At 42.0% G+C, this 25,458-nt stretch overlaps 1 protein-coding gene across 1 annotated transcript in view; it reads left to right on the top strand.

Annotated features, from left to right (window-relative positions):
• The window catches only part of LOC135539419 (egl nine homolog 1-like), a 41,742-nt gene extending 19,217 nt beyond the window's left edge, over positions 1-22,525 (top strand). The window contains exons 2-5 of the mRNA XM_064965293.1: positions 5,655-5,774; positions 18,209-18,345; positions 18,778-18,845; positions 19,158-22,525. Coding sequence (XP_064821365.1) covers positions 5,655-5,774; positions 18,209-18,345; positions 18,778-18,845; positions 19,158-19,213 — 381 coding nt within the window. The 3' untranslated portion in view covers positions 19,214-22,525. The remainder of the gene's footprint in view (positions 1-5,654; positions 5,775-18,208; positions 18,346-18,777; positions 18,846-19,157) is intronic.
• The last annotated feature ends 2,933 nt before the right edge of the window (positions 22,526-25,458 follow it).

Raw genomic sequence — 25,458 nt, 5'->3', positions numbered from 1 at the left:
AACAGTGAGTGCATTCTGACATCACGTGCATAAAACAACTCACGACGGGGCGACCGTCAGAGATATTTGGAACTCACTTGTGAAAAGGTTTTAAGTTAATACCTGCAGTCAACTCGTGTTATACGTTAGGAGATAAAGCAGATTGCGTTCTTAATTTCACCTGTGACATTATTTTAGATTATGAAGCTTACCGTAGTTCCCCAGAACAGTTGAGCCAGTCGCGTGTTTGTTTTTAAATCGCACAGCAGGAGCCGGTATGTCCATAGCGTTCTATATCTATCGGCGTGTCTCAGTTGTGTGGCGAACACATGAGGCAATGCAATTCACTACTAATGGCTTTCTGCCAGAAGTCAAAAACTCTGGATGAGTTATCTGCACAGTTACAATTTTTTCCCTCTGTTTCCTATTAGCATTTTTCCTCCTCTGTTCTTTTTCCATCTGCTCAGTTTACACATGCTGCTCTTCCTTCAGAAAAGCATGCATCACATCTTTATTTGCACAATTCACCTAGTTCACTTTTGCTTGTAAATGTAAACTCACTGAAAAATGACATTCGGTAGCTACTAACCTGTATAGCTTTATGAGCTCGATTTCCTTGTCTTTGCAATTAGTTTGTTTGTTTTTCACTCGTTAGCAGTTAGCTAACAGTGTCTATGTGATTTTGCTATTAGTTTGTGCAAATTTAGTTAGAATTTTGATAATAGCTCCCCTTGTTCTCCCCTCCCATTTACATTTTACATTTAAGTCATTTAGCAGACGCTCTTATCCAGAGCGACTTACAAATTGGTGAATTCACCTTCTGACATCAGTGGAACAGCCACTTTACAATAGTGCATCTAAATCATTTAAGGGGGGGTGAGAAGGATTGCTTTATCCTATCCTAGGTATTCCTTGAAGAGGTGGGGTTTCAGGTGTCTCCGGAAGGTGGTGATTGACTCCGCTGTCCTGGCGTCGTGAGGGAGTTTGTTCCACCATTGGGGGGCCAGAGCAGCGAACAGTTTTGACTGGGCTGAGCGGGAACTGTACTTCCTCAGTGGTAGGGAGGCGAGCAGGCCAGAGGTGGATGAACGCAGTGCCCTTGTTTGGGTGTAGGGCCTGATCAGAGCCTGGAGGTACTGCGGTGCCGTTCCCCTCACAGCTCCGTAGGCAAGCACCATGGTCTTGTAGCGGATGCGAGCTTCAACTGGAAGCCAGTGGAGAGAGCGGAGGAGCGGGGTGACGTGAGAGAACTTGGGAAGGTTGAACACCAGACGGGCTGCGGCGTTCTGGATGAGTTGTAGGGGTTTAATGGCACAGGCAGGGAGCCCAGCCAACAGCGAGTTGCAGTAATCCAGACGGGAGATGACAAGTGCCTGGATTAGGACCTGCACCGCTCCCCTTGTGTGCTATGCCGGTAATATCGTAAATCTCGGGATGAGAGAAGGACGGTATGAAAATCTGGATACTACCCATGCCTCCTCTGGAGGTGGCGCGGTGTCAGAGATCGAGTAGGATGAGAGAGTGGGAAACATCACTCACACACACAAACACACCGAGGTGCATTCACACAGACACACACTCACTTTCAAACGTTGAACCATGCATTTACACAGAAAGACTGAAACATGCACAAACACCCTCACCTTCAGACACACAAACACAGGAATACTCAGACATTTACACTCAGACACCGATACACTCACTCCAAGTGTGCAAAGACTGGAGTGTTGAAGCACATTATGCGCAATGCCTATAAGTGCAATATAGCCTATTCCATTTGTGTGGCCTTATACAGTTCAGAGCTGTGACCCATTTATGCATTGTGCCTAGAGTAAGCGAGTACCTCGCTCCAATACATGTCTATTGCATTACACATACATTGGCTTTCTCACGTCTGCTTGCAGCAGTGCGGTATAAAATGTAACTGATCACCATCAACTTTATTAACATAAAACATTCATTAAACATCTGGGAAATAAAGTAACAAGAGCAGCAATTTCAGGTCACAGTTACCAAATTACCCTCAACCCCCTATAACAGTCTTGCTATGCATATTAAGTGCTTACAGTATGAGATGTTTCTTGCGTTTTGTAGGCCACTGTTGTCATAATATGGTATGCGTAGGGTTGCAAAACGTTTAATCAATTTCCCGGTTTTTGCAAAATCCCTGTTGGTGGATTCCTGGATTCAGGAGCGAAAAAGCAGGAAATCCGTAATCCCCCAACCAGGGAATTTATTGAAAGCTTCCTGAATTTTACAACCCTAGGTTTTGTACGGGCACTGCCTGTATAAAGGTGGTATGGCTGCCAACCTTTTTTCTCCATTCACCTGCTCTCTCTTAATGGGGGCACTTGAGAAATTGCTCTTGCACAGAGCTGATAGGAGGCATAGCATGGCATGCGAGACATGACCACCAGAAGCCAAATGACGCAATGCCCACATAATGTAAACCCCCACGGCTCACCACCCCTCTCGCACTGAGCGAAACCTCTCTGACGCACTTCAGCCCCACACTCCATGTCTTCAAATGGCATCTGACGTTATCTTCCGCATGTACCCGTTCACTCCTTTGACTTGCGTCAGCCCTCGGAGGTGTGTTAGCTTTGTCCCGACTCGTCTTTTGTTTGCGTGTGTCGGTCGTTCCCTCCATTTCGAGCCCAGCTTGCACCTGCCAGCAGGGAAAGCGCTAATGGTTGGATAACAGTTGAAATAATGGCGAGTGGATTGTGGGGGCTGTCATGTGTCATGCGTAGCCTGTCACTGACTGCCGGCTGCAGCGTGGAGATCACGCTACGGAATCCGAGGGTGAGCGCGGGGGAGATCGAAGCAGCGTAATTTATATTTTAAAAATGTCAAGTCATTTAGCCGAAGCTCTTATCCACAGTACTTACAGGAGCATTTAGGGTTAAGTGCCTTGCTCAAGGGCACATCAGATTTTTCACCTAGTCGGCTCGGGGATTGGATCCAGCGACCTCTCAGTTACTGGCCCAATGCTTTTAAACGCTAGGCTACCTGCCGCCCTATCCTGATGAGCTAAGCAGAAAAATTTAAACAATAGCAGTGGGCCTTTTTTTTCAAGTTTCTGCTGCCCTCGTTCCCAACGTTCCGACCTCGACATTCCAACGCTTTCGAGGATGGATTGTTCTGTTGTGCAAAACAAAAAAATCAAGACCTTGGTTATCACAAGGTCTGGCCTTCACGGCATGGCTTCACGACATGGTCTCCACACAGACAGACAACCACACACACACACGCAACTTTGATCACCACCGCCTATCCCAGTTAGACTCAAAGTCTGACCCAGAGCGCCGGTGACCTATTTCGTGACCTCAGACCCCCCTTTCCTCTCTTCGATTTCCTTTCTTTTGCGTGCGGGCCTCTCTTAAATAAAAAGACGAGGGGGTTTCCACCATCTGGAAATGACCCTGGCGGAGAGGGGTGAACGGGAGACGTGCAGAACATCCTGGTGGTTAACAGCCTCCCGCCCCCCTCTCCCCTCATCTCACCCCACCTCTCTGTCCTCCTCCACAGATGGAAAAGAGATCAGAAGGTCTTCCAGTTCACAAATAAGCACATACAGAAAGAGCCCGGTAATCTGGGGAAAACAGCAGTGTAAGCAGTCTCATGTCATGGTATCATACAGTCCTGTGGGGTGGTGGTTACATTCTGGCCATTGTTGGCAGTCTAAGAACCTATCAGAATTATGTTATCAGTGTAGCATAGTTATGATTATTGTAGAACATAATTGAAGAGGACTTGCTATGGGAACTTGACAGGTATATTGTTTGGAAAGCAGTTCCAATTCAGAGTGTTGTCATTTTGCCTACTTTGGAATTGAATGATTTGTCACGTCAATGTCTTCTGTTTCTGTGATTAGATATGAAATTTATGGTAACACTTTATTTGGATCGTCCCAAATAAATGGTTTGTACATGATTTGTAGATGTTCAATAACTGTCAACAACATTTCAGCTAACTATCCACTAACCCTAGGCCTAATCTTAACCTTAGCAAGTAGTTGCTTATCAACAGATAGTTGTCCCCCATGATTAAATGAGTCCCCGTACGTTCGTTCGTCACACGCAATTTCTCCGACACCACTGGACTGATTTTGATGAAAACTTAGGTGAATGATGTGTTTTGCCCTAGAGATCTGGCATTTACAAAATGACACATTCCGCCCTTTAGAATTTTGTGTAAAACACGCTATGCCTATGGCACAGAATTACCTATCTGCACAAAACTTGATATGTGGCATCTATAGACAGAAGTCTCAACATATCTCTTGATCTGTTTGACTCCGAGTGATTACATCTGGCACACGCTCAGGGATATGATAGCTAACCCATGCAATGTCTCAGACAGCACTGGCCCGATTTTGATTCAACTTGGCCGAATGATGCATCTTGCGTTAGAGATCTGTCATTTATAAAATTACACTGATTGATCCAAGGGAGGTGCTGCATCGTTCGTGGGGGACGACATGTTTACTTTTGCCTCGTTTGTTGAAAGTTTGACCATCTGTACTTTCAAGGTTCCAGTTGTATCGTCACATGCACAAAGACAGTGAAATGCCTTTTTTGCAAGCTCTTTCCTAACAATGAATGAATCAATATCAGAGCACAGTGCCATCTCTTTTGGTCCGTAGATATGGGACTATCCAAATAAAGTCTGACGAAATATACTACTTTGCGACTACTCAATTGTAGCCTATGTCCTTGGAAGTACTATACATCTCCAATGACCAAGCAAAATGCATGCGTGTGTGTGTCCCTCTCCTCCACTTTGGCCCAGTCCCGTGGCAATACCCGAGCACCAAAAAGATGTATCCATTTATAAAAAAGAAAGATTTATCTGTGCATAAAAAAAATGTACAAATCCACCCACGGTTTGTTACGTAACAACTTGTGCCTGTGACCCAGAGACCGACATAATAAAGGGGAAACGTGCTCGTAAGCCAACAGTTCTGACCTATTGTTTTCTAACACTTGAAGTAAAGGCCTGACTGATGACACAGCAAAAACAACTTGGCTACTCCAATTAGCCTCTTTCCTTTCAAATCAGCCCAGCAAGTGTGTCAGTCGCCCCTCTGCCTCGTCTTTCACCCATCAGCAATTATGAATAACAAGCTCGCCTTTTTGTTTGTGAATCTCTCTTTTTTTGTGTTAGCATGCTTTGAACAGGAATAATTGAGTATATACTTTGTATACGCATGCATTTCAATAGCAGTATTATCCATTATGAATCAACGAGACATCTTAAATGACATGACAATTTCATAATAGGAAATGTGGTGTTCTATTATATGCTTTACCAGAGTGTAGCCTAATCATGGAGGCAAGCATTCTGAAATGACATAGAATAGCGTGTTAAAAAGGGGTCACTTTAAACAATTGGCTTTGTGTTAATCATTTGTTGTGAAATGCATTGTAATGATTGTCACATTTAAAAATGTATTTGGAAAGCAACAGCCAAGCAACTGAATTGCATCTGTAATGATATCCTCAACCGGTGTAATTTATTGCTAACTTGCATGGACATCTTAGAAATAGGTGTTTGAAAGTATGTCTTCTGTTGGGAAGCATTTTTATTTTCTGTGACAACTTTTACGACACTGTCAAAATGGCCACCCAAAATATTTCCTCCTGACATGCCCTTCTCATGTTCTTTTTCAGGCTATGGTGGCCTGTTACCCAGGAAACGGGACTGGGTATGTACGCCACGTGGATAACCCTAACGGCGATGGGAGATGTGTAACATGTATTTACTATCTCAATAAAGACTGGGAGGCTAAGGTATGTCAAAATAATGAACTCAAAGCAAACTTTATGTCCAATATTTAGTTTATACTAACCCAAAATTAGTTTGAGGACATTTCACTGGGTAAAGAAGTATTTTTCATGACAAGATCTAGATGGCATGGGAAAGACTACATATTTTGGTCAAATTGTAACCAGTAAAAACAATTCTGGTTCCTTAAAAAAGAACAGTAGATCTATACAAGGCCTATTCATCAAAGATGCCATAATGATGTCATTGCAACCAGTTCTCTCTGCTGGGAACAACACTGTGGCTTTGAATATTGACTCTGTTAATTCCATGCCAGTCACCCTTCAGTTTCTGGATGTAATCCCAAAGTTCACCAAGCAGACTACTAAATGAGTTTATGCGGAGGAGAGAAGCGTTGATCGATAAAGGGGAAAGGGGGGTGTCTAAACAGGTACTGACACGCTATGGATTAATCCCATACATACTGTACACTGACTCCATTGCCTGGCAACCCAAACTCCTTGCTCCAGAAACCAATGGGTTGGGACAGAGCTAGAACACATGTTGGTAAAGCATTGTTTTGAAAATGTATCATTGGCTTTGAAACTCTGATTGGTTTGAGAGGATCCAGTCTGATGACTTTGTTTTGTAAAGCACCCCTCATTTTGACGTCACCACAGACAACTTCAACGATGGCAGTCTGACTAAAGTATGTAGCAAACGATAGAGCGGCGGAAGAATTCAGTTTGAGTCGGTCAGGTAACTGACTCCATGCCATATGTATGGTGTCCATATTAGGACAGTCTCTGATAGACAAATCAGAAGGATACCAACGCCTTGTGAATCTGAAGCTGTTTTAATATGACAACCATACATGCTACGGTATGACAAGTGATGACAAAAGCAATTTCTGACATGGCTGACTATGGAGTCCTGTTGGGACGGAAAACATGTAATGGACACAGTCTGCATAATTTACAGCTAATGTGGGCACTCACTGCTATTACATTTTCATCTCAATTGCACAAATCATACACAAAATCCCCCACACACACAGGCATTTATGCACCAAAGGGGGTGGCAGTAACTTCTAGAACAAACCCCAGGGCTACCACTAGAACATTGTGATTGCAGGTGGAAACTATGCTGGAATGGGGATGACAGGCAGGCAGATCCTCAAGCTCTCCCACTCTGACGTTGTGGGCCTTGATTCTAATACGATAGCTCCCTCCCTGCTCCTTCCCCCTTATCTTTGCCTTTGCTGACCCTCCTCTCAGATCTGAAAGAATTAACGTGAATAGGGAGATAAGGAGTTTGGAATCCACTAGTGGGGTCATATAGTTGGGCTGCAGCCTAGGTCCTTGTAAGACTCGACAGAAGAGAAGCTGTCAGTCTCACTGCCCTACAGGCTTGGTATAAGAGTAGCAGCTAATTATTAAATTAGGACCACTTAGAGATTTTACCTGGGTCATGTTCAGTAAGGAGAAAACAGAGTGAAACAAGAGGAACTACCTAAACTGTTCCAATAAAGACACAGATTTTTAATTTACTGTTGTGTAATAATGGTGTGCCCTACTGAGCACGACCCTAAACTTGCAAATGCCTCAACATCAGACATCCCAAACATTTTGTTGTAGCCCTGAACCAGCACACCTGATTCACCTAATCAAGGGCTTGAGGATTAGTTGAATCAGGTGTGCTAGCTCTGGAATATCACATATATGGAATGGTTGGAGGTTTCCGAGGAATGCTGGAGAAGTTGATGCATCATCAGTGTTTCCCACTTCCAGTCATCCAGTACCCCCGGACAAGCACACCTGATTCAACTTGTCAACTAATCATCAAGCCCTCAATTAGTTGCATCAGGTGTGTTTGTCTGGGGCAACAACAAAAATGTGTGCTGTTGGGGGTACTCGAGGACCAGGGGTTGGGAAATATTCTAATCAATGATGCCTGAGAACCTGGGAATTATTGTCTGACAGTTCCCAACAAGGGTTGTTCTGAGACCCTAGGCGAAGCCAAGGGCCGGGATACAGCCCATGGAGGGAGTTGTCACATGATAATTCCCGGGTATGAGGGAGTTATTGCTTTTTAAAACTTTTGCCAACATATTTACACAAATATTTTTCCTAAAAAATATTATTTTAACAAGTAAATTTGTTTTTGCATTCTGAAATTGCTACCCAATTGGGCTGGTCGTTAGTTCTTTTCTCATGTTTTGACCCAGTCATTAAATTAAAATAATTATATTAATTTGACATTGCTATGCTAAACAAATCATTGGCATGTAGCTAGCTAGCAGAGATTCAATAATGATGAGAGACAAGAACCTCAATTTTTATTTATTTATGTTTATTTCACCTTTATTTAACCAGGTAAGCTAGTTGAGGTCAAGTTCTTACAACTGCGACCGTGCCAAGATAAAGCAAAGCAGTGCGACACAAACAACAACAGAGTTACACATGGAATAAACAAACATACAGTCAATAATACAATCGAGAAAGTCGATATACAGTGTGTGCAAATGAGGTAGGATAAGGGGGGTGAGGCAATAAATAGGCCATGGTGGCAAAATTATTACAGTATGGCAAATTAAACACTGGGGTGATAGATGTGCAGAAGATGAGTGTGCAAGTAGCGGTACTGGGGTGCAAAGGAGAAAAATTAATAAAATAATGACAATATGGTGATGAGGTAGTTGGATGGGCTATGTACAGGTGCAGTGATCTGTGAGATGCTCTGACAGCTGGTGCTTAAAGCCAGTGAGGGAGATATGAGTCTCCAGCTTCAGAGATTTTTGCAGTTCGTTCCGGTCATTGGCAGCAGAGAACTGGAAGGAAAGGCGGCCGAAGGAAGAATTGGCTTTGGGGGTGACCAGTGAAATGTACCTGCTGGAGCGCGTGCTGCGGGTGGGTGCTGCTATGGCGACCAATGAGCTGAGATAATGCGGGGCCTTACCTAGCAATGACTTATAGACCTGGAGCCAGTGGGTTTGGCGACAGATATGAAGCAAGGACCAGCCAACGAGAGTATTTCGGTCGCAGTTGTGGGTTGTATATGAGGCTTTGGTGACAAAACGGATGGCACTGTGATAGACTGCATCCAATTTGCTGAGTAGAGTGTTGGAGGCTATTTTGTAAATTACATCGCCGAAGTCAAGGATCGGTAGGATGGTCAGTTTTACTTGGGTATGTTTGGCAGCATGAGTGAAGAATGCTTTGTTTGCAAAATAGGAAGCCAATCCTAGATTTAATTTTGGATAATTAATGATTTAATAAATATACAATAGGCCTACATAGGCAGCAACTTATGGTTGGCAAGTCCAAGCTAACCAAGCCAGTTGTTGATGTTAGTGACGTTTCCATTGATGGCACTCGAATGGAAGAACTGTCCATGGTCCTGGCAATGGTTAGTGACAGCCAGTGTTTGCCTCTTCTTTGGTGGAGAATCGGACATTCCTCACATCACTGCAAGCTAAAATGTCACTCCAGCACTTTCTGTTCTCCATGTTAGGGGCTGCTAAAAACCCTTAAATGAGCTCTCTCACCGATTGCCACACACATACATTATTTCCTGTTGTCCCACATATCAACCAATCAGCATCCAGGACCCAAACAACCTGTTTTATAATGATCTACATTATGAAATCTACTAAGAGGTAGATACCCGGTAGATACTTCCAGAGGGTCTTAATAGCTGTTAATATACTGAAGAAGGATATTTACGCAACATGCAACAGTTTCAAAGATTTTACTGAGTTACTGTTCATATAAGGAATTCAGTCAATATCAAATAAATTCATTAGGCCCTAATCTATTTCACATGATGGGGAATACAGATATGCATCTGTTGGTCACAGATACCTGAAAAGAAAGGTAGAGGCGTAGATCAGAAAACCAGTCAGTATTTGGTGTGACCTCCATTTGCCTCATGCAGCACGTCACATCTACTTCGCATAGAGCTGATCATTGTTGATTGTGGCCTGTGGAATGTTGCCCCCTCCTCTTCAATGGCTGTGCGAAGTTTCTGGATATTGGCGGGAACTGGAACATACTGTCGTACACGTCGATCCAGAGCACTCCAAACCTGCTCAATGGGTGACATGGCTGGTGAGTATGCAGGCCATGGAAAACTGTGACATTATCATCTTCTAGGAATTGTGCACAGATCCTTGTGACATGGGGCCGTGCTTTATCAAGCTGAAACATGAGGTGATGGTGGTGGATGAATGGCACAACAATGGGATCTTGTCACGGTATCTCTGTACATTCAAATTGCAATCAATAAAATGCAATTGTGTTTGTTGTCCGTATCTTATGCCTGCCCATACCATAACCCCACTGCCACCATGGGACATTCTGTTCACAACTTTGACATCAGCAAACCACTCGCCCACAGGAGCTCCCAGATCAAGCTCCCAGATCTCAGCCATGTTCAAGTCTAGCTTCTCAAGTGTCCTCAGTGATTGAACATTCTCAGTGTAAACGCGACATCCACCGTCACCAGCCCATGTTGAGGTCCACCGTCGTGGTGCATCCCGAGACGCGCCAGCTGCCTTTTAAGGTGAATTTTACACGCTATCTGCCATCTGCCCGGAACAGTTGAAAGCGGACTCATCGGTCACGACGCCGAACTGCAGTCAGTTCAAGACCCTGGTGAAGACGACGAGCACGAAGATAAGCTTCATTGAGATGGTTTCTGATAGAAATAATTTGGTTGTGCAAACCCACAGTTTCATCAGCTGTCCGGGTGGCTGGTCACAGATGATCCCGCAGGTGATGAAGCTGGATGTGGAGGTCCTGGGCTGGGTTGGTTACACATGGTCTGCGGTTTTGAGGTTGTTTGGATGCGCTTCCAAATGATCTATAATGATATTGGAGGTGGCTTATGGTAGAGAAATTAACATTCAGTTCTCTGGCAACAGCTCTGGTGGACATTCCTGCAGTCAGCATGCCAATTTCACGCTCCCTCAAAGCTTGACACATCTGTGGTGTTGTGTGACAAAACAGCCCATTTTAGAGTGGGCTTTCATTTTCACCAGCACAAGGTTCACCTGTGAATGATCATGCTGTTTAATCAGTTTCTTGATATGCCACACCTGTCATGTTGGTGGATTATCTTGGCAAAGGAACATTTTTTTTCTAATTTTGTCTGTTATAGTTGAAGTGTACCTATGATGAAAATTACAGGCCTCATCTTTTTAAGTGGGAAAGCTTGCACAAATGGTGGCTGACTAAATACTTTTTTGCCCCACTGTAATATGATGTTAGATTACACCAAGACTTGGTCTGTGCCATCTACAGCAGTGTTAATCTTGGTCCTTGGGACCCAAAGTGGTGCACATTTTAGTTTTTGCCCTAGCACTACACAAATCCACTAATCAAAGGTTTGAGGATGAGTTGATTAGTGGAATGACGTGTGTAGTGCTACAGCAAAGCAACAAAAAAAATTGGCCCTTTGGGTCCCCACAACAAGGATTAGGAAACACTGATCTACACTATGGGTTTATTTACAGATTGATGAACAGATCAAGTTTCTAAAATGAGGCCTGGGTAAGCCCAGTTATGGATAAATATACTTTATAAGACAAATTGGGACTGCAGGATGAATTAGAAAGTATGTGTGTTTGGTGCCATTTACACCATGCAGATACTCAGGGTGTTTCCACACTTGGTCCCTTTCAGACAATTTTCGCTTTTTTTTTTGGTTCAGTGTGAACACTCCAAAGGAACTCAGACCCCTCAAAAGAGCCCCCCCCATATGGAAAGATGTTTTAACATAAATACATTACATTTTTATATCAATAATTACATTTTTTATATCCCCAAAAACAATTAATTAATATAAAAAATAAAAAAAAAAATCTATATTTTTATTATTGATATGATTTAAAAAAGATATATATATATAATTTTTAAATAATTTTTGATATTGATAAATCATTTTTGTATATCTATACTTCTATGATAATGACCTTCATGGGGGCAGGATTATATTTGCATGCTGCATATCTTCCCTGCTCCCAACAGGAAGACACAGCAACATGCAGCAAAGATGCGCAGGGTGCCGTGACCCTGTTGCTACAGTAATATAGACATTATGTAGGCCTAAGCACAGCTCTTCTGACACTGTTGAGGAGCAGCAGTGGATAGTATTTTCGGGGAGGAAATCGAACTCACAAACACAGGTTTCTCCATTGAATCCAATTGGGAGTTAATGAATTTATATAGAATTTCAATGAATACATGTTAAAACAGCTTGCCATAGCCCACCATGTGATCTCGAGAGGTTGCTTGAATTCCAGTTCCCTTTTTTAGGGCAATTTAAACTCCAGAGGTTCACTTGTCATTCTTCCCGCACCACACTAGGCTACTTCAACACGGTTTCCCCTGACATAACCCCTCACATTGGTGCCACAAAACAAAATAGAGATGATGTGAGGGGTCGCAAAAAAAAAAGTGCTGTTTTTTTTTTTATATGGATTAGCTTTTTGTCAAGGATACACAGAAATTCCAAAATATGTGTGGACATTTTAGTTAAGGTTAGTTGTTTGCAATATGTTATCTATAGGCTAAGGGAGCTTCATAAGCTGTTTATTCAACACCATATTTGGTGAGAATCACAACAGGGTACAAAATCAATTCTAGCTCTTAAGGGAGCATTAGCCTACATTGGGTGTAGATTTTCAACTACAGCATTATTTAATCTGCAGTTATTATTCTGCTATTTATTTTGTTACTAATAATATTTACATTGCCTTCAGAAAGTATTTTGTCGCTGGCCAATACACAATACCCCATTATGTCAAAGTGGAATTGTTTTGTTCAAATTTTTGCAAATGGATAAAAAATTAAAAGCTAAAATGTGAGTCAATAAGTTTTCAACCCCAGTGTTTAACATGATTTTTGAATGAATACCTAATCTCTATACCCCACACATACAATTATCTGTAACGTCCCTTCAGTAGAATTTCAAACACAGATTCAACCACAAAGACCAAGGATTTCTAATGTCTTGCGACGAAGGGCACCTATAGGTTAGATGAGTAAAAATATCCCTTAATTACACTTTGAATGGTGTATCAATGAGGCCAATGGTGACTTTAAAACAGTTACAGAGTTAAATGGCTGTGATAGAAGATAACTGAGGATGGATCAACAACATTGTAGTTACTCCACAATACTAACCTAATTGACAGAGTGAAAAGAAGACAAGCTGTACAGAATACAACTTTTTTTTTTTTTTAATACATCCTGTTTGCAACAAACGTTTTGTCCTGAATCCAAAATGTTGCACAATCCAGGTGTGGAAAGCTCTTTGAGACTTACACAGAAAGACTCACAGCTGTAATATTGTGTGTAGGTCGTTGACACAAAATGACAATTAAATAAGTTTTAATCCCACTTTGTAACACAACAAAATGTGGAAAATGTCAAGGGGTGTGAATACTTTCTGAAGGCACATGTTAATAGGATATTTTAACTAAATGCAATCTATTAACTTCCAAAATATAAATAGGTATGTCTAGCTGTCCGGTAACTAATGGAATGGGCTTGTCTTGCTCTTTGTAAAAATCCTGAGTGCATTGAGTGAATGTTAGAAACATTTCTTGGTTCCTTTCTAAACATATCAATTTGAATGCAAAGAGGACTCGGATCACAGAATAGATTAAGTGAACTGGCAAAATAATTGAGTCCTCGTTTTAAAGGCAGGGGCAGTGTGAATACAAAGAGAACCGAGGTAATTAACTTCTCTTTTTTTTTACCCGAGAGTTCACTTTAAAGAGAACTGTGAAAACACCCTCAAAGAGCTCGGTTCGGTGTTGATTCTAGTAGAAACCATGTTGTTGGCTGATTGTTACCTCGTACATATAAAAAATAAGTTAAACGGTATTTCCACATTTTTTCAGGTAACTTTATAAGCTCATAGTGGGTAACAAAATTGGAGGCATAGCTGTGATTTACTATGAAGGAAACAGCCAAGAGGACACAAGTTGTGATACCAAGAGAGTACAGGGAACTTACAAATACCTGCACACAATACCTGCACATCTCTGAATAGAGAGAGAATTAGCACATAATCACTTTTAGTTTACTTTAAGGTACTGTTGAACTGATTTTCAATCATGTAAGCACGAGGTATCATTTGCCCTTTTAAGTGTATCCACATGGCATTATGGAGTGATATTAGAGCTGACAGAAATAGAATCTGAATAGAATAACTTTGAATCATTTCAAAATTATTGAGATCAGATAAAATTTCTGTTGCCATTAAAATCACTCCAAACAGCAATACCTTCCCTTTTAGTTATTTTCTACTTAAGATGTAGGGTTAAGACCAATTTACTACTCTGTCATATCCACTAGTTCCTCATCATTCCCCAGTCCCCCTTAGGAGGCGAACGGTTAACTTAATCCCCCAGAGAAGCTTGGGGAAACGTGCATGTTTGAAGGTCAACAGACCCCGCTCTCATGTCATCTTCACACACTGCACACACACACACATCGGACCCCACGCAGTCACAGGCAAACACACACACACCCCTCACACATACCTGTCACACACCGGCCCCCAAGCAAACCTGCATTCATAAGTTATGTAAATCACGCTGTGCAGATTCCTCATAGCTATGTTTAGCACCAGATTAACCCACAGGAAAAAGCCATTCTCCTTTAAAAAATGTCCCACCCTTAACATTTCTATCCTGCGTGTTTCAAGGGGTGTGTGTGTAGGGATGCGTGTGCACCTATGTGTGTTTGCATGCATTTATTTGTATGTGTTGGCATGTGTGATATATGGCCAATATACCACAGATAAGGGCTGTTCTTAAGCACAACACAACACGGAGTGCCTGGACACAGCCCATAGCCATGTTTTTTATTTAAATAGGCAAGTCAGTTAAGAACAAAATGCTATTTACAATGACGGGCTACCTGGGATCAGTGGGTTAACTGTCTTGTTCGGGGGCAGAACGACAGATTTTTACCTTGTCAGCTTAGGGATTCGATCCAGCAACCTTTCGGTTACTGGGCCAACGCTCTAACCACTGTCGCCCCATGTATCACAAACCCCCGAGGTGCCTTATTGCTATTATAAACGGGTTACCAATGTAATTAGAGCAGTAAAAATAAATGTTTTGTCATACCTGTGGTATACGGTCGATATACCACGGCTGTCAGCCAATCAGCATTCAGGGCTTGAACCATCCAGTTTATAATGTGTATTTTGGCCTGTGTGTCATTGGGTTTGTTGCCTTGGTGTTGCTCATTTTCCTCTTAACTCACACTGACCCAACTCCCAGAAAACGCTACACGTGGTAACAGCTTTATCCGTGGATGTGATTGCTCCTCTGTTTTCCATGTCGTGTGTACACAACTTATCTGCATAGAGTAAATAGCGACAGACACATCAAAAAGAGATGCGTCCCTTTTTCAGGACCCTGTCTTTCAAAGATAATTTTTAAAAATCCAAATAACTTCACTGATCTTCATTGTAAAGGGTTTAAACACTTTTTCCCATGCTTGTTCAATGAACTTTAAACAATTAATGAACATGCACCTGTGGAACGGTTGTTATTAAGACACTTAACAGCTTACAGACAGTAGGTCAATTAAGGTGACAGTTGTGAAAACTTAGGACACTAAAGATGTCTTTCTACTGACTCTGAAAAACACCAAAAGAAAGATGCCCAGGGTCACTGCTAATCTGCGTGAATGTGCCTTAGGCATGCTGCAAAGAGGCATGAGGACTGCAGATGTGGACAGGGCAATAAATTACAATGTCCGTACTGTGAGGCGCTTAAGACAGTAGTACAGGGAGACAGGACAGACAGCTGATTGTCCTCGCAGTGGCAGAACACGTGTAACAACACCTGCACAGGATCAGTACATCCGAACATCACACCTGCGGGACAGGTACAGGATGGCAACAACAACTGTCCGAGTTACACCAGGAACGCACAATCCCTCCATCAGTGCTCAGACTTTCTGCAATAGGCTGAGAGAGGCTGGACTGAGGGCTTGTAGGCCTGTTGTAAAGGCAGGTCCTCACCAGACATCACCGGCAATGACATTGCCTATAGACACAAACCCACCGTCGCTGGACCAGACAGGACTGGCAAAAAGTGCTCTTCACCAGTTGTCTCACCAGGTGGGATGGTCTGATTTGCGTTTATTGTCAAAGGAATGAGCGTTACACCGAGGCCTGCACTCTGGAGCGGGATCGACTTGGAGGTGGAGGGTCCGTCATGGTCTGGGGCGGTGGGTCACAGCATCATCGGACTGAGCGCTTGTTGTCATTGCAGGCAATCTCAACGCTACAGGGAAGACCTCCTCCCCCATGTGGAACCCTTCCTGCAGGCTCATCCTGACATGACCCTCCAGCATACAAATAATTACACATGTTAAGTTTGCTGAAAATCAAAGCAGTTGACGGTGAGAGGACGTTTCTTTTTTTGCTGAGTTTACTTCCTCATTCCTCCCCGCTATTTGCCTAACAAGCGGTTGATTTAGCCACAGCTGAAGGCGAATCTGATACAAATGGTTTGAACTAGAGGTCGACCGATTATGATTTTTCAACGCCGATACCGATTATTGGAGGACCATAAAATCCGATACCAATTAATCAGTCGATTTTTTTTATTTTTTTATTTATTTATTTGTAATAATGACAATTACAACAATACTGAATGAACACTTATTTTAACTTAAAATAATACACCAATAAAATCAATTTAGCCTGAAACATGTTCAATTTGGTTTAAATAATGCAAAAACAAAGTGTTGGAGAAGAAAGTAAAAGTGCAATATGTTCCATGTAAAATATTTGCCATGTAAGAAAGCTAACGTTTCAGTTCCTTGCTCAGAACATGAGAACATATGAAAGCTGGTGGTTCCTTTTAACATCAGTCTTCAATATTCCCAGGTAAGAAGTTTTAGGTTGTAGTTATTATAGGAATTATAGGACTATTTCCCTCTGTACCATTTGTATTTCATAAACCTTTGACTATTGGATGTTCTTATAGGAACTTTAGTATCGACAGTGTAACAGTATAGCTTCCGTCCATTTCCTCGCTCCTCCCTGGGCTCGAACCAGCAAAACAACGACAATTAGCGTGCGCTAACTAGCCAGCCATTTCACTTCGGTTACACAGCCTCATCTCGGGAGTTGATAGGCTTGAAGTCATAAACAGCGCAATGCTTGACGCACAACGAAGAGCTGCTGGCAAAATGCACAAAAGTGCTGTTTGAATGAATGTTTACTTCTGCCTACCACCGCTCAGTCAGATACTTGTATGCTCAGTCAGATTATATGCAACGCAGGACACGCTAGATAATATCTAGTAATATCATCAACCATGTGTAGTTAACTAGTGATTATGATTGATTGTTTTTTTTATAAGATAAGTTTAATGCTAGCTAGCAACTTACCTCGTGGAGTGCAACGAGAAAGAGGCAGGTCGTTATTGCATTGGACTAGTTAATGTTGCAAGATTGGATCCCCGAGCTGACAGGGTGAAAATCTGTCATTCTGCCCCTGAACAAGGCAGTTAACCCACTGTTCCTAGGCCGTCATTGAAAATAAGAATGTGTTCTTAACTGACTTGCCTAGTTAAATAAAGATTAAATAAAGGTGTAAAACAAGAAGTCAAATCTGCGCCCAAAAATACCGATTTCCGATTGTTCTGAAAACTTGAAATTGGCCCTAATTAATCGGCCATTCCGATTAATCGGTCGACCTCTAGTTTGAACCAAAATGCAACCCTGTTTCGCTCCCGAACCTCATATCACTTTTTTTCTGCACAGTCAGGGTCACGTCATACACTACATGGACAGAAGTATGTGGACACCCCTTCAAATTAGTGGATTTCAGCTACACCTGTTGCTGACAGGTGTATAAAATTGAGCACACAGCCATGCATCTCTATCCGTGACTTTCAACCTGGCACCGTCATAGGATGCCACCTTTCCAACAAGTCAGTTTGTAAAATTTCTGCCCTGGTCAACTGTAAGTGCTGTTATTGTGAAGTTGAAACGTCTCGGAGCAACATAGGCTCAGCCACGAAGTATCTGCACGCATGGTCCCCCTGGTCTGCAAATATATATATTTAAATATATATTTAATTACAAAGGTTATTGTTCGATGATATTTGCAATTGCTAATGAAACTTGGTGCTTGGTTTCCCTGCGGAAGATTGTCATATTAACAATGTACCTAGCTGCAGCATGGCATTTAGAAAAAAGTAATGTTTCAATGCCCAGGTGTTCTTAAAGGTGTTTTTAAAGGTTCTTATTCCATATGATTTTTCTTTCTATTCGTACCTTTAGCTGTTTTATGAGGGGATATGTTCTTTGACAAATTAAAATAGGGGAATACAATGTTAATAATTTCTGAATTAATTAATTATTGGATAAGTTTGGATAATTTATTGATGTCACACATTACTTGTTTTGTCTCGCAGGAACACGGAGGAATCCTGAGGATTTTCCCAGAGGCCAAGGCACAGTTCGCCGACATCGAACCTAAGTTCGACCGCCTGCTCTTCTTCTGGTCAGACCGGCGGAACCCCCATGAGGTGCAGCCGGCATACCACACCAGGTAGGGTGATCTCTTCACTTGACCTTTTGACCGCAGAGAAAATGTCATACTCCTGACCTTCGACCCAGGGTTGTCTGCTTGTCTTCCATCACAATCCCACACCTCCTGTTTTGTGTTGCTTATTGTAATGTCATTTAAGTAAAGCATCCGTCAGGCCATTTTGAGAACTTGGTTGAAGCGTGAATTGTGACATAGTTTACATTAGGTTAATGCATGCCTTGATCTATGAACAGACATTATTGTAAAGTGTTACCACATTAAGCAACACCACCAACACTATCCAGCTTTAATATATTTGAAAATGCTCAATAATGTTAGAATAGTTGGACCATAACAAATGGTTGGGTAGTGTTAGTGTTAGTATGTATATCTATTATGTGAATCATTGTATGTTCGTTGACCTCTGTTTCCGTTGTCTCACTCGCTGTCCAGGTATGCCATAACAGTGTGGTATTTTGATGCCGATGAACGAGCTCGGGCCAAGGAGAAATACCTAACAAGTAAGATGGAGTCCTTGGGCACATATTCATAAAAAATCTCAAAGTAGGAATGCTGATCTAAGATCAGTTTTGCCTTTTGGATCGTAATAAATAAGATCAAATTATCCTAGATCAGCACTGTGAGACTAAGACTCTTTATGACTACAGGACCATAGTGATCATCATACGAAGTAAGAATTTATAGGAAGTCATTGAAAAATAAGAATTTTGTTCATAACTGGTTGAATAAAAATTAATAAAATAAGAATTTGTTCTTAACTGGTTGAATAAAATAACTCTCCGCTCTCCCTCCTTCTCTATTCTGTCCTATAGGTGCAGGAGAAAAGGGAGTAAAGGTAGAATTGAACAAGCCGTCGAATCTGAGGTAATATGAGAGAAGCGGTTGGTCCTGAGGCGCCACTGCCATCCCCTGCTGCTGCTGTGGACAGATTCGGAAAGAGGGATGGATGGAAGGAAGGAAGGAAGGAAGGAAGGTGGGATGAAGAGGAGAGAGAAGAAAGAAACCAACTCGGACTAGTCCGCTTTCTTTACAATTTAATATCCAAAGTTGACACACACACACACAGACAGACCCTGAATGTGATGGCATTGCACTGCAAGGACTCATCATTATTTCCCAAGTTTCTGTTTTTGCTTGTTGCTTTTTTTGCCTTTATTATGTGTAGAATGCCAGTGTAAAAATTAGCTTTGGAGAAAAAACAATATGTATGGAGTGAGCCGAATGCAAAGAAGTTATATTCTTGTGAATTTTGGGGTGATGTAAGAAGGGTACCCATATGTGCTTATTTGTCAGACGGGTTGTCATGGTCTCCATCGGCTGGATCTCTCACTGTTAAAATAGAAAAAAAGGTACAGAAGACTGTGTATGATGTCCCTCGACAGGAGGTTGTCACAAACTGTCCGGCTATTGCCTGATGCACACTATAAGGCCGACTCAAACCGTACTGTGCTGATTTGGATACTTTCTTTTCACATGATCCTTTGCAGCACGGTTCTAGTAAATGAGGATGATGCGTAACCAAGCCAGAACAGTACAGTATGGTTTGGCTTAGTACAGTGAAAAAGCTATTAATAGCTTAAGCTGCACTGACTCGAATACGATAGAAGTTTTCACGTTTGTGCAAACGAGCTGTGGTGATTTTCACATTGCAGGCGTATGTTGATTACGGTGCCGTTCTGTGTCCTGGCATCCATTGCTTGGTAACTGGGTCCTGTTCATTAGGCATCAAACAGAAGAAAATGGACTGAAACTGACATGCTCGTTCTCCGTTGCAAAGCATTTTGAAACGTTTCCTTGCGTGCCCTTATGAACACGGCCCTGTGTACGTTAAAGGAGCATCCTAACCTGCGATCAGAGATCTGTCTGTTGTTGCAGACGTAATATCACCGTTGTCTTAAAAACCAAAAACTGACACCTACCTATTAGCCTTGCAGCGACCTTGCATCTCTGAAGTTTAGTTTTGAATAAAAAGGCTGATTTTGTAAGTGCAGTTTGAGTATGCTGCTGTATCGTCTCGTCATTACAGCATGTGTGGGGTGTGTGTGTGTGTATCTGCACGTATGCATTTGTGCGATTCTTTCTCTGACCACTGAGCCGAGATTGAAAGTGAGTGAGAGAGACTGTAATAATACAGTCATGACTATTCTCTCCGGCTATACACCATCGCCATCATGTGGTCACAAAACCATAAATGATTCATTCCTGTTAAGGCACATCTGACCAATGAGTTTATCAACAGGATAATTGGCAGACCTAACTGAATGCGGCCGGTATCCAAGCGGTTAAGAGCGTTGGTGCAAGTATCCGAAACGTTGGTTTGAATTTTTGCCATTCTGCCCTTGAGCAAGACAACCCCCAACAACAACGGCGCCGTTGACGTCGATTAAAGGCAGCCCCCCGCACCTCTCTGATTTCAGATGGGTTGTGTTGAACACATTCAGTTGTGCAACTGATTAGGTTTTCCATTTCTCCATCCACCCTTAAACATACCACAGAACCTTTGCATGTGATTTTGTTTAAACTGTATCTATTTGCCATTGATCTATTCATTTGTCAATAAATCAGTTGACAAGTAAATAAGACATTTAGAGAATAAATGGTTTCTTGAGATAAACATGTCTTGTTTGCATCAAGTTTAAAATATAAATTGCGGTAAATAAGACTTTTTAATTGGTTTCATTATAAAGGTGAAGCTCAATCAAGCACAGCTGAAATATTAGACCTTTTTTCACCCATTTCTGAATATATCTCTTCATTGCAGAACTTCTCTTCCCAGACCATGTCTCACATCACACCCACAGGAAAGCCAAGGATATTTTTCTAGGCCCTACTCTTTTGGTTTTTACAAGTGTATGAAGGAATAAGATGGGTGCAAGGAATATGGAGGAAACTCCCCAAATAAACAAGAAATGACAAAGCTGTTAGCGGTTGAGTGAGTAACAGTCTGGCTTGTTCTGCTCTAACCAGGAGTATGGTCCCTACTATCAGGAGCAGGACAGGGGCCCACCTATTGCATTCAGAAAAAACACCAAAATCATTCATGATTTTGAGTTTACATCAAGGGCAACCAAGAAAACAAAGATTAGATGAACGGTACAGGCCAGGATGAGAAATGTTCCGCCAATGACCGTCACCCTGTCTTTGGACAAATTCCACTTGAGGTATTCAGTGCACTTGGCCCTGAAATTTGGACCCCACCACCCCCAGAGTTCTAAGGATGCTGGAGATGGCGGTGATGGCCAAAGCTACTAACCTACTGTAATGGGGAAACAGAATAATTGCCTGTAAGGACAAAGCAAAGGTCACTAGGGAGATCATCCACCCTGCCACTCCCAGGGTGTTGACCACAAACTCCATCCAACTCCTGCTTCAGTGGGGCTTTAGGAGATATTGGAGGGATAGACAGTTCTGTACAGCATGGTCCCCCTGGTCAGGAGCAAGGATGAGGCCCCCCACCTGATATAAGTTGCCTTCAGCTCACTCCTCTGGGCAATCAATGAGTTGTGGGAGTTTCAGATAATGTTTCTGGCTATCCAGGAGAAAGGGATGAGGAAGAGATTTCCAGTTGGAATCACTATGGCCTTGGACTTTTGACTCTTGATGTGGTTGGTGCTTTTGACCCTGATGAGCAGCATCACCCCCAGAACCCCAGACATGATGGAGATGATGGTCAGGGCTCTGGAGGCCTGCAGGTCCTGAGGTAAGGCCAGCATGGAGTCGTAGACCTTACACTACATCTGGCCTGTGTTCTGGGTCACACATCTCATCTACAGGCCCTCCTAGATGAAAAGGTTGTCTCCTATTGTTGTCTCTATCCAAGTGGGGAGTGTGCAGACCTCAATGGTCATGACAAATCCTGTCTCCCTGGGCGATGCCTAAAATGTCCATGCCCATCAACATGCTCTCTTCTATACTTGCCCTTTCTGGAGGAACGGTGATACAGAAAACCTAATTCCAGAACAGCAAATAGGTAAAAACTTCAGAAGATTTCCGAAAAGATGTACAAACCAAGTTCTAGCATGGCATATTCTTCCACTTTGAGTTTCACAGACATTCGTTGCTGAAGTTTTCTGTGCGATTAGAGTGCAGAGCCCAGAATCCCTGTCTGCTTTACTTTGGTGTCAAAAATTAGGCTGTCATGGAAACAAACTATTAATAAAGACGTGGTTATACATTTTCATTGTATTTATTGAGATTTTTATTTATATGAGAAAGTAATTTGTCATCATGATACCAACAATTATAAGTGGACAGGCACAGCTATATCCTTTTAGGTTCTTTATTCCAAACACTGCTTGACGTGGCCTCCACGCAGGGAGCCATAACTTACTTCCATCTGCTGTAGCACACATACAAACCAATGGTGCATATAAACACTAGATGACTGATGGGTGGCGCTGTTTTGAAATCACTGCGTCACCATTTTAGTACCCCTCCACCAGTGTAAAAAAGGAAATATTATTTTTTGTCAAGCATATTATATTACAGACACCTTAATGCATACTTTTAAATTGTATTATATGAACAAACAAAACAAAAAACGTTTCCTTAAAATACAATTCTTAGAGAGTATGAATGTTACCGTTCACTCGACAACAAATTAATACTTAAATATATGTAATTTTGCCCTTGAAACATTAAATTGAAATAATGTAGCATTCCATTCATTCCTATGGAACCAAATGCATGCTTTTCAACCATTCGCTGCCTGCACCCGCACGCCCGACTAGCATCACCACCCTGGATGGTTCCGACCTAGAATATATGTGGACATCTATAAGTACCTAGGTGTCTGGCTAGACTGTAAACTCTCCTTCCAGACTCATATCAAATATCTCCAATCCAAAATCAAATCTAGAATCTGCTTTCTATTTCGCAACAAAGCCTCCTTAACTTACGCCGCCAAACTTACCCTAGTAAAACTGACTATCCTACCGATCCTCAACTTCGGCGATGTCATCTACAAAATGGCTTCCAATACTCTACTCAGCAAACTGGATGCAGTTTATCACAGTGCCATCCGCTTTGTTACTAAAGCACCTTTTACCACCCACCACTGCGACCTGTATGCCCTAGTCGGCTGGCCCTCGCTACATATTCATTGCCAGACCCACTGGCTCCAGATCATCTTCAAGTCTATGCTAGGTAAAGCTCCGCCTTATCTCAGTTCACAGGTCACGATGGCAACATCCACCCGTAGCACGCGCTCCAGCAGGTGTATCTCACTGATCATCCCTAAAGCCAACACCTCATTTGGCCGCCTTTCCTTCCAGTTCTCTGCTGCCTGAAACTGGAACGAATTGCAAAAATTGTTGAAGTTGGAGACTTTTATCTCCCTCACCAACTTTATACATCTGCTATCTGAGCAGCTAACCGATCGCTGCAGCTGTACATAGTCCATCGGTAAATAGCCCACCCAATTTACCTACCTCATCCACATACTGTTTTTTATTTATTTACTTTTCTGCTCTTTTGCACAACCAGTATCTCTACCTGCACATGACCATCTGATCATTTATCACTCCAGTGTTAATCTGCTAAAATTGTAATTATTTGCCTACCTCCTCATGCCTTTTGCACACAATGTATATAGACTCTTTTTCTTTTTTTTTCTACTGTGTTATTGACTTGTTTATTATTTACTCCATGTGTAACTCTGTGTTGCTGTCTGTTCACACTGCTATGCTTTATCTTGGCCAGGTCGCAGTTGTAAATGAGAACTTGTTCTCAACTAGCCTACCTGGTTAAATAAAGGTGAAATAAAAAAATATTTAAAGAAAATGGAGGATTGCTCCTTCCCGAGAAGTACCAATATGGTGGAAAGTGGCTTCAAAGTCTATCAATGGCCAACACATATCAATAGCAATCTAGTGTTTTATTACATCTTTGATACAAACCCCTACAGCAGGGTTCCCCAACTGGGGAAACTTTTCTTGTTTTAATTTTATTGCTTGACATAAAATACTGTAAAAACACCAGGAAATCAGTTCCAAGTGATTTTAATTTTGGAAATCTGTTCCGAACTAATCCCACGCATAATATAGTCACATGATCATATACAAATGTAAGCATGGTTTGAAATGACCTGTTTGTGATTCTTGGGGTAAAATTGCAGTCTACAAATGATTTGTAATTATGTTCAAAGGGAGGAAATATTCCCGGTAACTTTCACAATTTTGCGTCTGAAAATTCCCGGAGCTTTGGAAAATTACAGGGAATTTTGCAACTCTAGTAGTAAGTACTACTGAAACACGTAATTATTCAACAATTCATAATAGTATTTTGGGCCATCTACAGGATTTCAGTCTTACCTTGTGGCACAGCATAGCAGCACGTGGAGATCATCAGAAGTCCTGTCTGCAGTTACATTTTGTAGTTTCAGTTGGAGTAAACACCAATGTTATGGACAGATCCTCAAAGAATATTCCTATTTAAAGTTTAGAAAATGGGAGGGACAACCTGTGTGCTCTTATGAATGCCAGCCAGACAATTGTATTTTTATTTTGTCTTTATTTAAACTAAGCAAGTCTGTTAAGAAAAAGTTCTTATTTTCAATGACGGCCTAGGAACAATGGGTTAACTGGCTTGCTCAGGGGCAGAACAACAGATTTGTACCTTGTCAGCTCGGGGATTCAATCTGCCGCCCCATACATTCTCCACTTCCTTGAAAACACACCATAACTCAGCAGTCTAACACTCAACAAGGAACAAACATGCACAAAACATATTGGGAACCAGAGGGTTAAATAGGGAAAAATAATATTAATGTGATGGGAACCAGGTGTGTACAATCAAGACAAAACAACATAGAAAAAGAAATGTAGATCGGTGGCAGCTAGAAAGCCGGTGACGACGACAGCCGAACGCCGCCCGAACAAGGAGAGGCACCAACTTCAGCGGAAGTCGTGACATGAAATTAGTTTTAAAATGGCAAAATGTTCTCTCTGCCCCATGGAAAAATTAGGAGAATTGTATGAAATATGTTTTAAATCTGAAAAAAAAATATTTTTTTTAAATAAAACTTAAAATCTCGTTATGCCCCCAAAAGGCTATGGCTGGCCATGGGGCCCTGGTTCAAGCTGTTGTACACCCTGGGTGGTAGGAAGCTAAGCT

This window comes from Oncorhynchus masou, chromosome 5 (assembly GCF_036934945.1).
Source record: "Oncorhynchus masou masou isolate Uvic2021 chromosome 5, UVic_Omas_1.1, whole genome shotgun sequence".
Lineage (NCBI taxonomy): Eukaryota > Metazoa > Chordata > Actinopteri > Salmoniformes > Salmonidae > Oncorhynchus > Oncorhynchus masou.
Note: the sequence above shows the minus strand (reverse complement) of the source record. Positions and strands in the feature narration are given on the sequence as shown.